General features: G+C 29.3%; 1 protein-coding gene across 1 annotated transcript; it reads left to right on the forward strand.

The window, feature by feature from the left end:
* The first annotated feature begins 597 nt into the window (after positions 1–597).
* Positions 598–15,306, forward strand: LOC122518593 (serine/threonine-protein kinase polo-like). The gene is made up of 8 exons (XM_043637611.1): positions 598–1,433; positions 10,344–10,448; positions 11,084–11,200; positions 12,472–12,686; positions 12,832–13,267; positions 13,378–13,835; positions 14,021–14,154; positions 14,265–15,306. The coding sequence occupies exons 1-8, from the start codon at positions 666–668 to the stop codon at positions 14,603–14,605; spliced, it is 2,574 nt and encodes an 857-aa protein (XP_043493546.1). The 5' UTR covers positions 598–665; the 3' UTR covers positions 14,606–15,306.
* The last annotated feature ends 1,293 nt before the right edge of the window (positions 15,307–16,599 follow it).

A 16,599-nucleotide genomic window follows, 5' to 3' on the forward strand; every position in this document is an offset into this window, starting at 1 on the left:
GTATAAACGTTCAGGGTTTCAGGCGGATAAGGAAGAAAGTTCAGGAGAAGGACTATTACGAGAGGAAAAGAGGCAACAGGAGCAGAACCACCGGGGCCATCGGCCCTCGGGGTGCACCACCTCCTCTTCTTCTTTTTCTTCTTCTTAATGGTACGGTGTGTGGCTGCGAACGAAGGCAACGTGTGCACGTATACATAAACCTAAGATCATCAATTAGTCTCGGTTCGTTCTTGTCCTTAGCTAATTGTAATAAGGACACTAGTGTGAAGAATAAGAGAATTTTACAAGTTGATAAATACAAGGAAAACCTAGCAAGCGTGAATGCGGTCTAACACAATTTACTTTGCATCATTCGCACTTCGTTCATCTCGATCGTGTTCAGAAACTTTGGTAACACCGATAATTAAAGTATCCTATCTTTCTTGATCATCGTTTATACGATTCTAAGCAATTACATATTGCTTATTGTTATTGTTCTTGTTATTGTTATTGTTGTGAAAGATAAAGAGAGAAAAAATATGCCAGCATTACCGAGTACGATCGAGTCGCGACACGTCGACGACGTGACGCCACCTTCGATGATTGCCTCGTCACCGTCGTCTTCATCATCAGCATCCTCGTCCTCTTCGGGATCGTCCTCGACATCGTCACCACCGACACCTAGAATGACAAGTCCACCTATTGTTTCTACGACGGCTTGTTATCTACCGGAATCAAGATTGATCTCTAGATCGATCAATTCGACTAGATACCCTGAAGAAATGGAGGATACCGCGAGAAGTAATAATAATAATAATAATAATAATTCAGGATCGACAGGTAGTAGTGGTAGTAGTAGTAGTAAATCCACCATAGATGCCAGACCAAGGCAAAGTTTATCGAAAAGTTCCGCTTCGTTGCGGAGTCTCGTACGAAGAAAGAGTCGACGACAAACTGGCAATGGTGGTGGTGGTGGTGGTGGTGTTGGTAACGTCACAGGTGGATCATCATCTATCATCGAATCCAATAACGATTCCCGACACTCTCGTAATCAAGTTTCCGAAGATGGGCTTAATCGGAGACGAGAAAGTACAGGTGGAGAAGATGAGACTACGATGTACACCAATGGAAAATCATCTAATCGAAGAGCACCTTCTTCTGTAATTAGAGGAACAACGGTAGCAGGAATAGTTGCAGGACAGGACAATAATAATATCGGTCAGGATGTTTCCTCGTCTATAAGCAACGTTGTATTCGTTGCACCCACTGTTGTATCAAACGCCAACAGGTTCGTACGAACGACATCTTCGTCTCTCGTACGTGCAATCAGCACACCTGGAGCATCGACTTCTAACTCATCCTCCCACTGGAACAACTCGAACGAACAGGAAACCGACTACGTTGTCGATCCTGTTCAAGGGAAGGCATACTACAAGGGCCAATTTCTTGGGAGAGTAAGTGATTTTATTTCATTTTTATACACATTACTTTTCTTTTGATCATCTAAACCTGTGCGATTCGATTTTTAACCAACACCTGCCTCTTCCTCGATCCTTCTTTCATTATTTTTCTTATTATTTATCTTCCGTGATATTTCTTCTCTGATTCGTATGTACTCGTGTACTCGTTTCCAAGATACCGTTTTCGCGGGAATCATTAGTTTACATCTTAACGAAACGTGGGAATAAGCGAGTACTATTCTTGCTTAATTCATTTCGGTATTGTCTTTTTATTCCGAACGGTTCATTATTTATTATATTCGAAGAAAATAAAAATTTGACAATAGTTTTAAAATAAAAAAATAAAATAGAAATTGCGATAAGAACGAAAGTAGGTGCTCAACCCCCCATCCCCGTTGTTTCGTTTGCGTGCCTTCTTTTTTTTTGGACAATTAGCAACGAATGCAAAATGATTTGATTTAAATGTATAGTCGTAACGATAAATGTCAAACACGTTTGATAAATGAAATATCATTATCGTGTTTGCAACGAATAAGGATTGTCATAGATCGTAAAAGATGCATCAGTCATAGGAGTTTGTAGGTCGTGATTCACACGGTACTCGTTTTGACGTACTAAGAATTTTAATGGCGTTCGTTCGCGGAAGTTTTAATGCCCACAGTATGACATCGCAGATTATTTCGTAGAAAAAAAAAAAAGAAAAAAAGGATAAGATGTGTGGGCAGAGGAAGTCATACGAGTCATCCGGATCAGAGAAGAAGGATGCGAGGATATAAAATAACAGTATCCTTTAAAAGTTATCAACAATATTTGATACGAAGAATCGATACAAGTTTCTATAATCTAATAATAATAATTCTATAATAATTATAATAATTCTAATAATATATAATTTGTTTATTATTATATATTTTATTATTTATATATTATATTATTTTATTATAATTTATTAATCTATAATTCTAAAGTTTCTATAATCATCTCAAAATTCACATTATTTATTCAATAATATAATTCATAATTAAAATAATTCATCATTATATAAATTTATCAACAATATTCGATACAACGAATCGATACAAGTTTCATTATTCAAGATTCATTATTTATTTAATAATATAATTCATAATTAATAATTCATCATTTCAGAGACTAGATTTGTTTTTTGTTTTTATTTTTTTTCGATCATTTGATTTTTATTAATTGCATAACTCAACGAATAAAGTTATTACGGAAATAAGGGAAAGTTTGACGTATAGAAGCACGAAAAAGAAAAAGAAAAAATAGAGAAAATGACAATCAGAGCAGCGTGAAAATTGCCTTGAGCGATGAGAATCCGAAATAGCATCTTGCATCTTTGCCGATGTTGTCATTAGGTGGAACGTCGACTACGTCATCGCTGTTTGCTCGGGAAAGCTCAAGGCTGTGTAACATTTTTGCAAATAATGTTATTGTATTATCCACTCCTTATATTATCTTTTATTTATCTTCGTTTTTATATATCTTTCTCGTTGAAAGAAATCTTTCATTCTACCTCATAAAAATTATATCTAAATTCTTACGTGATATCACTTTTGTATAATAATAATTGTTTATTGATATCTTATAGGAATTTTTACAAATATTTAATTAACGTATTCATATATTCGTTCCATTTGAATACATTTCTTTCGTTATAATTCAAATAAATAATTAAATCTCGTCGTGTTTTTTCTCTCGAAGATTTTTGCACCAAATTTTCTAGTTAGATATAAATATGTTTTTTTTTTTATTTTAATAATTATTAAAAATAAATTTCTTAGATATTATAATCGTATGATATGTAATCGTACGTTGGATTTTATTCTGCTCGAGTTGTATCTTTTCAATGTAATAGAAAAGCAAAAGTTTTCTTAGTTAAGCTTAGTAAGTACTTTATCAAAATTTACCTCTTGATATTTCCGTGTTTAAGAGAATCCACCCCGACACCGGTATCTCTTTCTTTCTTTTTTTCTGCCACACCCTCTCTCTCTCTCTCTTTCTTTATTTTTTTTTCACATGTATGCTCGTTATCGCTACTATTCGCGACCGGTTGCGAGTGAACGAACGAGTAAACGAACGAACGAACGAACGAACGAGTAAACGAACGAGTAAACGAACGAGCAAGATTTGCGGAAACTCGTTTCAGCTTTTTCGACGTGCCGACTTCGGGTTAATTATTTTCTCTTATGCGCTTTGTACCGTTATCGTATGGTGCATCGGTTGTGTGGTATCCTTGTATATTTTCGTGAATAGTCCAATGACATTATATCACGTATCGAACATTTATAAACATTACTATTTATTATAATATTATAGTACATATATATATATTTATTTGAAAAAAGATTCATTCGATCTTAAAAATTATAGTTAGAATAATTAAATAATTATTTCTTAATTAGATTTTGAAATATTATATTAATATATATATAATTTATTTTTATTTTTATTGATCTATATATAATATATAATATTTTAATATACATTATAAATAGTATTATATTATAATAAATATTATATTTACTATACATAAAATATTATTTATTACTATATTATATAATATAAATTTATATTATACACATACACTTACACATTAACTTCCATTGATAATATATAATATATATATATTGTACCCATACACTTACACACATTACTTACACTTACATTTAACATATTAACTATATTCTTATTTTCTTGATATTCTTTGAACAACATCTGTGTTAATTCTTTCTTATATATATATATATATGTAATATGTATAAATATAGAATTATATTCCTAATCGGTATGCACACGAGTCCCACACCATATACACTTGCATACATATGTGCAAGTCAATGACATCGTGTGCCTTTCACCAACTGGTCCGTGCACTATGTATGCGTGAGAATTCTTATGTTTGTGTGCTAACCGTGAGGAGGATAAGTTCAACGGATGGGCCTCTTCCTCTTTTACCCTCCCACCACCCCACCCCACCCCTTTTTTTCTCCCTATCTTACTCTCCTCTTCGTTTCCTTCATTTTCTATCTTCTTCTTTCACTCCATTTCTTTCTCATCGTAGTGGTAGAGAACGAATTAGTTTTATATATTACACAAAGGATAATTATTTTATTATTTAGTAAAATTATCTACAATACTGAGGGGTGTGGGGGAAGGGGGAGTTAAATGATAGTTTAAATGAATGTTTTAATAAAAAAAAACATAGAAAAAAAAGCAACGATTTAGAATAGGCAAAAGTGTTAGAGCGTATTATTAGATAAAAAATCTTAAAATTACGATGAAACGAGCCGTTGCAATTAGAGTTACACGCTCGTTTTCCATTCGTAAGAATTTTTATGTCTTCTTCTTCTTCTTCTTCTTCTTCTTCTTACGTTCGTGAAATAAAGACGATTTAAACATAGAAAAAAAAAAGGATAGAAATAAATCGATTGGTAGTCGACACAGGAATATAACAGTCGAGTTATTTTTTTTTCCTTTTTCTTCTTCTATCCACCACTATAGCAGAATATCGACGTTAGTAAGAAATATAAATGGAAAGATTATACGAAAGGTCAGGGTCTGCTTGTAAAAAGGGAAGTTCAATCAAGAGAAGAAGTTATTCAATTAAAAATATTCTTATTTATAGGAACGATTATTTTGTTCGATTTATCGATTATCGATTATTACGAAGAAAGTCGTCTTTAATAAATTCTGACGTTTCTTTTTTCTTTTTTTTTCTTTTTTTTTTTCATTCGCGTTTAATTATTTCATATATTTTCAATTTTTCATCAAGGTCGAATGATTTTTCTCTTATTTTTTTTTTTTTTTTTCTTAACTCGATTTATTTTTTAAGAAGAAGATTTATTTAATCGATCGTTGACGTACGAGTGAAATTTGAAAAATTTGACTGTCGAATATTTCGAATAAAAGAAATTCAGCAATGACCGGTTTCAATGTTGTGTCATTCGTTCGATTCCAATGAAATAATCTCGTTCTCGTTCGAGCCATTTCACTTTTTTTTCCCTTGGACGAGTTATTAAAAATGATAAGTATGAAAATAAATGCACGATATCAGAGAACGAACGGTTGAGGAAGAAGGCGGGGGTGGGGAGCGGGGGTGGTAGGTAATTGGCTTGTAAATCATTTCAAATTCTCGTTAAATATATTCGAGATAATGTGAAGCAGAACAAATAGAACAAGGATTGATAATCTCGCTTTTTTTTTTTTTTACATATTTTCTATTCATTTGTATTTTATTATCCACAAGTGAAAACATCTTTGGTAATCGTGATTTGTAACTCGATGAAATGCAAAATAATAAAACTAATGATTAATATGTAATTAAACACTTGATTTACATTTTTTTGTTGTCTATTCTTTTATTTTTTTTTTATGTCATTTTAGTGAAGTATCGCAGGTATTTAAGAATTGTATTTTCTTTGAATGTAAGTAACATAAGCTCAGGTATCCTTTGTCCGGCAGCCACCGAATGGTATTTTACTCGCAATGCATTCTACAAGTTTGCATATCTACCTCACATACTATGCAAACGTCTATCGATTCTTTCCATTTCACGGTTATAACTTTAACACGCTCCGATGCATTCGAAACTATCCTGATTTCGCATATATATGCATATTCGTGGTGTTGGTTTTATATCGTTAACTATCGTAATTATTATCCATACTTTTGCACTCGTCGTTTAACTTAAAGTATATTTATCATATAAATTTAAATACACATAAGAAAATTTGTTAATAATAAAATTGATCTCGACGTATTGTATTTATTAATAAAATTTGTAAACGTAGGTATTTTTTTAAATATTTTACGAAATTCTATCTATAAATTATATAATTTAAAATTAAATTAATTAAATTATATAAATTAAATTTCATATAATTTTTATATAAATTTCATATAATTATAATAATTATATAATTTAAAATTAAATTAATTAAATTATATAAATTAAATTTAATATAATTTTTATATAAATTTAATATAAATTAAATTTATATATAATTTAAATAAATAATTATATAATTCTATTTATAATAGTCTATCTAAAAAGAAATATAACTTCAAAAATGTACAATGCAAAAGTGCTATTAGGATTGGGGCCAAATAGTTTCACCTTTGTTTCCTTTGACAAATTTAAATATCCTATATTCCTGACCTTTGCCACACTTGTGCTCGTTATTTAAAATTTGTTACGCTATTATAAAACGACCATAAACGATAAATCATTTTTACCGCTTTTTTTAGCCAATTGTATCTTGAATTTTTTGTAAAGCCTATAAAAGGAGTTATATAATCTAAAATTAAATCAATATTTTATCTCCAAAATACAAGATAATACAATGAATGAACAATTGTTCTAAAATACTACATTTTTACATTGATATTTAATCTAAAATTATTAATCGTTATAAAGTATCTTTTATTGGTCATCAAAATCAAGATTATAATAGAATAAAATGTGTGTCATATTGGGAGAGAAATTAATTTCAAACATTATTAAGTTATTTAGTTAATAATCATCATTTAATAATTCAACTTAAATAATTTATAATTATAAAATACAATATAATAAATTTAAAATAATTCAACACGTTACATATATACTACACATATATTATATATATATATATTTATTATATATTTATTTATTTATATATATTATGTATATATTATAAAAATTATTATATATATTTATTTTTATATATTTATATTTTTTTATTATATTATTTATATACTATTTTATTATATTTATATATATGTATATCATATAATTCTGTATATTAAATTGAATACAAGAATAACACACACACACACACATATATAAAATAAAAATAAAAATATATAAAGTCAAGAATAGGGAAAAAGAAAGATAAAATCTGGTAGAATGATTTGATCATTCAACATGTACCCAAAAGTATTTAAAAATACATCTGTCGACGGTATTTAAAAATAAACACGCAAAGGTATTGCCATAATCGTACGTTTTAAAAGCGTATGAGAGCCAATCCAGGATATATTTATGATAAAGTTATTCCTGAAACATTGTCGACGGAACGTTTACCGTAAGGACGATGCTCCAAACAGGTAAAAAGGATCGAGCTTCAGACAACCTGGTCTCAGGATGATCTCACGACCGTTATGTCGGACTAGCGACGCCCATCTCTCCTTACGTTTTCTTTTTTACATACATAAATACACATATATACAGGGTGTCTGAGGTTTTTTCGTATAAACTTTGCGAGATTATTCTACGTTAATACAAATTTCTTTTTGTTATTATTAATAGAAAAAAATACAATCAATTCTATAAATTAATATTTAATTTAATACATTAATTTGAATAATAAAAAATGTTACAATTACTAAATGTAAACGTTTACATAATTCTATCAGTATTAATTAATTAGGCAAATGTTGTTTTTAGATCAGAAAGGTAGAAAATTATTTTTAAATTTACGTATTAAATCATTATTGAAAAAATACTGCAAATGGTTTTGTCAGAAAGTTTGTCTAAACGTGAATGTTAAACGTTCATTGAATTTTGCAATTTGTTGATTCTAATTTGTCGAAAATTTATTTAAAAGAAATAATTTCTTTTCAAATGTGTAAAAATGAGGATAACAATTTCAAATGACTTTTTATTCAAGTTATTACGAAAATTGGAATCGTTACGTTTAAGTATTGATCGCAAATATTGTTTTCCACTATTACGTGTCTACCTGAATCAATTGTAAATAGTTCAAAGAAGTTAATACTCGTCTCCGTAACATGATTTTCGTAACATCACAGGAATATTTTCAAGCGTGTCGTTTTGGCAACGAGCCCATTGAACGAACGAACGAACGAACGGCTGCTCGCCCTTTTCCACCTCGGCCGAGTTCCTTCAGCGGAGATTTAACCGCGTTACCTTGACACAAGTCGTGAATTAGAAAAACCTTGACGAAAAAAAAAGAAAAAACAATGAAACGAGCGTGTCTGTTCTTTCATTTCTTTTTCTTGCTTGAAAATAAAATATTTTTATTTTGATAATAATCTTGTAAAGATAATAAATGTATATGTATATGTTGTAGATTATTAGGTATTGTAGATAATGCCTAAAACTAGCTGACAATGAAATGTATTCGTATTTCATATATTTCCTAGATATTCTATAAAATTGCAAATGAGGTATTGGTTAAGTATTAAATACATCTTTGATTCGTTTCGAACATCACGTCTCTCTCACACACACACACATTTATTTTTTATTTATATTTATATTATTTATAAATTTATGTTTATATTATTTATATATTTATATTTTTATTTATTTTATTTTATTTATATTTATATTTTTATATTATATTTATTATTATATTTATAATATATATATTTAATATATTTACTTTTTCAGAATAGCATTTGTATTTTTGAGATATTATTTATATACATTTATATTATATATATTATATTATATTATATTTATTATTATATTTATAATATATATTTAATATATATTTTTTTCAGAATAACATTTGTATTTTTAAGTAATGCACATGTCATTTATATAATACCCATGTCAAAACCTTTTTTCATACTTTGCTTAAATGGCATTTGTCATTCTATATAATACCTAGGAAAAATATATAATTCTTTAACTTTATATATTATAAGTATAACATATATATATATCTAAATGTATGACCAGTTGTATTCGTTTTATTTGGCACAACGCGAAAACTAAATAAAATAATAGAAGGCACGAATCCGGAACGAAAAATGTCGAGAGGAGAAGAGAATCTTTCGGAGAGTCATCGAGAGAGGATTTATATTTTTTTTTAAATAGAGATCTTGAAAGAGAAAACCTTTCACTTTGAAGCAAACGATGAGAATGAAGGAGAAATTATCGTTTTAATACACAAGCCAATTCTTCGAGTATTTCTTAAACAAGTCAAAATGATGAACCTCATCCTTTGTATTTTTTCCCTTTCTTCTTTCTAACCCTTTTTTTTCTTCTTTTAACACGTATATGAACTATACGTTCTTCCTCTCTTTTTACGTGCGTGTACGTATGTAAGATCATCTCGAAATAGCCACAACTATTTCTACTTACTCTACTTTTTATTCTTGCTTTTTCTTTTCTTTTTATTCCTATTCCGTGCCAGAAAGAACGAATTCGTTTTACGTTTATGCTAACCTTTCATTTTCATATGAAAATACAATGTTATCATTTTTCTCTTATAAAATCATTTTTATTATTATTATATATATTATATCTATTTATTTTTATATATTTATTATCACAAAAGATATTAATTGTTTAATTTAAATTGTTTAATTTAAATTTAAAGAAAAATTTTTCTAGGTAAATAAAAAAAGATTTAAACGAATAAATACTAATAAATATATATATATATATAAGAAAAATAATACTCGATAAAGATATGTTATTTGATAATAATTTATAATATATAATATATAATATATATAATTTTAAATATTAGATAATAATTTAGAAAATCAAATGTGTTTCAATTAAGATTTAAATGTATGTCTTATTTTTAAATAGGCATCAGTAATATAAATCTATTATATATGGTACTCGATAAAGAATATAATAAAAATAAAACTCATATATAATATACAGAACATATAAAAATAAATATTAATAAATATTAATAAATATAAGAAATGTTATTTGATAATAATTTAGAAAATAAATCAAATATGCATTATATTTCGTTATAATTCAATAAAATGTTACAGCTTTTAATTATTCTGTGTTCAACGAATATAATACTCGCGTTATAGCAATTAAGAAATTAAATAAAGATAACAAATATCATGGGGGTTATGGGAAATGAAATTTAATAATAATCTAATAATGATTTTTATTTCCAGGGGGGCTTTGCAAGGGTCTACCTAATGACCGACGTCAGTGATGGAAATCAATACGCTTGCAAGATAATCCCGAAAAATCGGATGCAGAAGATCCACATGCAAAAGGTTCGCACACGTCGACCCAACTTTATTTCATCGTATACGCCCTCCAAGATTTATCTGCTCCACTTGGGTTCATTCCAAAAAACGGATTCCTGAAATCAAACGCGACTCTATTACAATTTTCGATTTGATTTCGATCGGAGAATCGAAATGCTTCAAAGTTTCACCGATAGGATTCAACAGAATGTGTCTTTCGTCTAAATTTTATTTGCACGGTATGGGAGAAGCCGAAAACGTAGTAAAAAAAAAAAAATTAAAAAACAATTTGCGAGAATGACGAGTCATTTTTGTTTCATTTATTCGAGAAATGTTACGCGTATAGCAGTTTTATTACTATAAAAAAGATAACATAATGATCGTTGTATTTTGAAGTATAAACAAAATACTTTTCGACTGGCTTCGACGTTTACCGTTGCTTTTGTTTTTTTTTTTATATTTTATTTCATTTTTAATGATCTAATATTTTGTCTCGTTATTAGAATGAATTATTAAATAATCTTTTAATCGTATGAGTATAATATATACAATCAATATAATAAGTTTGATTAATTTTCATGCTAAACCAATTAACCTTAATGATTTTTTTAATTGAAAATATTGTTAAAAGTATGCATTAAAAGAAACTTTATGTTTTACAGACCGCACGCGAAATCATAATTCATAAAGAATTGAATCATGTGAACGTTGTACAAATGCATCATTACTTCGAGGACAACTTAAACGTATATATGTTGTTGGAACCCTGTCCTCGAAAGGTATGACTTCTTGTATCTTTACACCTATCTGTTGCTTTTCTATAACATAGCATTCTATAGTATTCATGTGAGATTTCCCAAGCGTATATTCTGACAATTTCTACCGTCATCTACAGCTAAGAAAGGAACTGATACTTTTACACGTGAAAAATAAAAATATAGAATTATTTTAACAGTTAGAGTACATTATTTTATCTAAAACAAATACTGTTGTAATTTTTTCAAATTTAATATTAAACAAAAATAATAAGATACGAATATATTGGAAAATAATGTAAGAATCTCAGGACAAGTGAATAATTGATAAAGAAAAAAATATAAAATATAAAATTTAAAATAAAAAAAAATATAAAATTTATTTAATTTTAATAAAATATAAAAAAATTATAAATATAATAATATATATATATATATAAAATAATTAAATTAATATTAATTATTTAACAATTTAATATTAAACAAAAATAATAAGATATACGAATATATTGCAAAATAATTTATAAAATATTTACCTATATAACAATAAATAGAAAAACAATCGAGTCAGGGTCTAATGTAAGAATCTTATCGACAAAGTATACGTAGAATAATTGATAAAAATGTTCAAATGAAAAAAATAATGTCTCGGTGTCAGATTGTAAAGGTAATTGACAAATATTCGTGGAATTCAGGCCGACTTCCGATCCAGGTATGGACAAATATGCGACCGAGGTAGTCTGCACGCGATCATGCACGTGTTCATTCTTCGGAATTATGCTTACTTGAGGTGCACACTATCCACCTTGAGGTTCATCTTTTCCGTTCGATTGGCAAAGAGAGCGGCACTTACACTCTCCGTGGCCGATCTGTCGACTCGTTTGTACCGTTAGGATGCGACGAAACGATCTATACACACACACACACAGACACATAGACACAGACATACACAATTATTTCATCAAATCTTCATCATGAAACTTTCACAAAATTGTCTGTTAATCTTTCATAGAAAATAATCATTATAAATAATAACAATAATCCTAAACTATTATTAACTTTCTTTAAATATTACCTTAATGATCATACAAATATAATATTCCGTAATAGTTATGTCATAAGAATTTAATTACCTACTCAGAATATTATTCGCTTTATTAAATAGAAGAGTCACGTTAATAATTACAAAATAACTTAGTAGTCACTAGATGAAATATTTCTAATGCATTCTCTCTAATGGTGTCATTTTGTTTTTTTTGTTTTTTAATAAACGTTTCTCGTTTTCCTTTTCGCAGAGTTTAATGCACGTATTGAAGTACCGTGGTAAAGTCACGGAACCGGAAGCACGATATTACATGAAACAAATGGTAACCGGTGTGGCGTATATTCACTCGCAGAAGGTCGTCCATCGGGATCTGAAGCCAGGCAACATGTTCCTGTCAGATCGTATGATCGTCAAAATTGGAGACTTTGGTTTGGCTACGAGACCTGATGGTCAACGTAGACGAGTGTAAGACAACTTTTTTAATATTCTTTTTTTTAATTCAAACGTTAACTTGTGACATTAACAAAAGAAAACAATTCGTATTGTTGTTTAAAAAAAAAAAAACAAATGTTTGTTTGATTTGTTGACAAATATTGAAACCCTTTTTCAGGACCATATGTGGTACACCGAATTATATTGCACCGGAAGTGTTGTACAAACAAGCGTACAGCTATGAAGCGGATGTTTGGGCTTTAGGTTGCATCCTTTATGCATTATTGGTCGGACAACCACCCTTTGAGACAGCGACATTAGAGAAAACCTACGCGAGAATATGCAAAAATGATTATCGCGAGGTCGATGACTCGATAGCAAGCAGGAACGGTCAGAATCTTATAAACTGGTTACTACAACCGAATCCAGAACTGCGACCGTCCTCCGAATGGGTGAAGGAACATCCGTATCTTACAAAGGAATACATACCACCCTCTTTACCGCACACTTGTTGTTACCAAATGCCCCACGCTACAATACTCGAGCCAGCTTCTTCTTCTTCGCCATCTTCGGTCTCGACTGCTTCCAGAAATCAGGAACTTGGGAAAGCTCAGGTATGGAGGACGATTTACAAACGGGAATTGTATTATCGTTTAGAATGAACATCGAATAAAACGTTGAGATACGAATAATGGATTATAGATTTTACTTTTCATTTTTATAGGTTTGGCAAAGTTTGGATCATCCTGATATTTATCCACGTTCTCAGCAACGAGCTACAATGCCAAACGCACAGCAACCAACGCAAAATCAACATTTGCTCGAACGGTCTCAAAAAAATATACAAAAAGATTCTAAGGTGTCCAATTGGCTGGTACGAAAATTACCAAAATTACCCAGGTTCAAACAACGTTTAAGTAGCGTACTTTGTCCTGACAATAAGAAGACTAGTCTACTTGCTCAAAGTGCTCAGATGCATCGTGCATTGGACAGTTTTGTTACCGAAATGAAACGTAACAATCTGCAACAGAATCCGCCTGGTGTCGAAGATATCGTCCCCCTTTTTGTCACAAAGTGGATAGATTATTCCAACAAATATGGATTAGGTTTTCAATTGTCAGATAAATCAGTTGGTGTTTTATTCAACGACAATACTAAGATCAGTTATACTCATGACAGGAGGTAAGGATTGATGACAACTAGATGATTTTCTAATACGTACGTTTTATTATGAATTAATTGTAAGTTGTGTGTCTCTCTTGGGTGATATTTCATAAGTATAAACATTCAAAAATAACCAAAGAAAAAAGAATATATATATAAATATAGAAAAAATAATACATATATGAATAAATGTTCATTTACAGAAGAATCGAATACATGACAATTGACGACGAAGTGACGAGATATCACCGAGAAAGGGATATACCTGTGCCTTTGCAGAAAAAACTTGAATTACTTCATCACTTTACTCAATACATGGATGAATTTTTAACGGAAGGTATATTGTCATCTCACTTTTCTTGTTTTTTTTTGTTTACTTACTTACTAAAAGTGTTGATAAGATTTTCAAATGTTCATTACACATCTAACACTTTGTTAAAAATGTAGGTGGTGAATTAAAGAAATATCGGACAACGGTAAAACAATCAAAGAACGCTTATGTTCCACGCATGAGACGGTGGCTTAGGACGGATAAAGCAATTGTTATGGAATTAACAGTTCCATTACTCCAAGTGAACTTCTTCGTGGATCATACGAAGATAATAGTATCTCAGGAAACTGGCAAAGGGTATCTGATTACCTACATCGACACCGGTAGACACGTATCATCTTACTGGCTAAACGATCTTCGTGATTTTGGTTGTACTGCTGATCTTTATGAACGACTTTATTACGTCTGCAAGGTTACTAGAGAATTTGCAGAGCTAGACAATAACACGATTGCTTGACCAAAAAATCTTCTTCTTCGACGACGTTCCTTTCGAAACGTTAAATTCAAGTTCGGTAAAAGAACGAAGCTAGGTCGGTTGACTTGAAAAATATCGAAATAATATATTATTTAAATCATCGTTCTCTTTAAATGTGTTGGGGGGATCAAAGTTTCAAAATTACGAACTCACTGACAAAAATCCTAAATATTTTCCATACATCTTAGACACCTACATCGATTTAAAACGAAAAATCGATGAGAAGAGCCTTAATCATTTCTTTCATCGATAATTTGTACATTCGATACAAAATTGAGATCATTATAGTTAACTTAGATTTAAGATAATTGTAATGTTAGGAATGAAATAACGTCTTTCCATTATTTAATCGAACAATAATACTTCGTTCCAATGATGATGCCCGCGTATCTAACAAATGATCATAGATCTCTCTATTTTGTTCCTGGATGATTAGAAATTTGTCGCCAAAATTAATTGTATACGTATTCATATATATATATATTTATATATTTAACGCGTTTATTTTGAAAATATGAATTATTAACGATTAGAGATCCTTACATCGAAATTATAAATAAATATTGTTAAATTATCTTTATTATTGCTACAAGAAAGAGAGGAAGATATTATACAAAATTATATTATATTTATGTTATTCGTGACACCATTTGACCAAGATATGATAGCATCGTTCAGAAAAAGAAAAAAAACGTATATATGTTTTTTATGTATGCACATTCCTCATACATAAATGAATGCGTGTCATTTGACAAACATTTTTCATCGGCTTGTTATAATATAATGAATCGTCGGTATTCGAAAATCCTGCTTTAGAATCGACGGCGCCTCCAGTGCCAAAAGAATCTAAAGATTCTTATTGTTAATAATCCTAGTCACTCTAATAATTTTGTTTCTTTCTTTTTCGGTTTCTTCTTCTTCTTCTTCTTATTCTTATTCTTATTCTTCTACGTTTCGCCATTTTTTCTTTTCCCATTTTTCTTGTTCTTTTTAGAAATAAGAACGACGGATGTCACTGCCATCGTTTAATATGCCCGCGATAGCGATCATGCTATCCATTTTTATACACAGGCTGTTACGTTAATTATAGTTATTATTTATTTTCTATCATAATCACATTATTATAACATCGTTTTATTATTAATTATTGCGTCATATAAATGTTATACGTTTCATCATTTTCGTTTCATCGAATAATACGTTAATTTCGTTGAATTTTCTTTATCTTATCTCCTATCAACAAATATATTGGGAATAGAAATAGTCCTAACTATTCTAATTAAATCTCTTAATATGTTGTTTTGAACGTCGTGAAAGAAGGAACGATTACTTGCTTTATATTTTCTTTTTCCTTTTTTTCTTTCTCTCACTTAATACATTTCACTAGTATATATACAGATAAATTATACAAATAGCGTAATAGCATAATACGTCAATTCAATTGGACGCTCATTAATCAAGTTATTGTTATGTGTACATTATTCTTGTTAATTAATTAATGATCGTAATTATCGATCATTAATATTATACATTATTAATATGGAGATTACTATTATACCCGTCACTATTATTGTGCTATAATTTTAATTATTATTAATATTATCATTATCATCTTTATAATCATTATAATCATTATCATCATTGTCATTATTATTATTATTATTATTATTATTATTGTTAATGATATAATTATTGGTACTTTTATTGTTAATATAATTATTATCGTTAGAATACCAATATTGTTTAGTATCGGCAAGCTTGAAAATAGAAATATTTTCTGTGGTATTAAAATGTGGTGCAGCGATTGTCCGATAATTGTAAATTGTAAAGCAGTGATATTAACTATACACATTTATTTTTTATTAAGACATATACATCTCTTTTTCTATTCAGGGTTGAACATTTCTCGTGTCATAATGTCGGAAGACAATCATCGGATACGTAGGAATATTTGAGATCTCAGATTCGTTAGCCTT

This window comes from Polistes fuscatus, unplaced genomic scaffold (genome assembly GCF_010416935.1).
Source record: "Polistes fuscatus isolate 324 unplaced genomic scaffold, CU_Pfus_HIC Scaffold25, whole genome shotgun sequence".
Taxonomy (NCBI): Eukaryota; Metazoa; Arthropoda; class Insecta; order Hymenoptera; family Vespidae; genus Polistes; species Polistes fuscatus.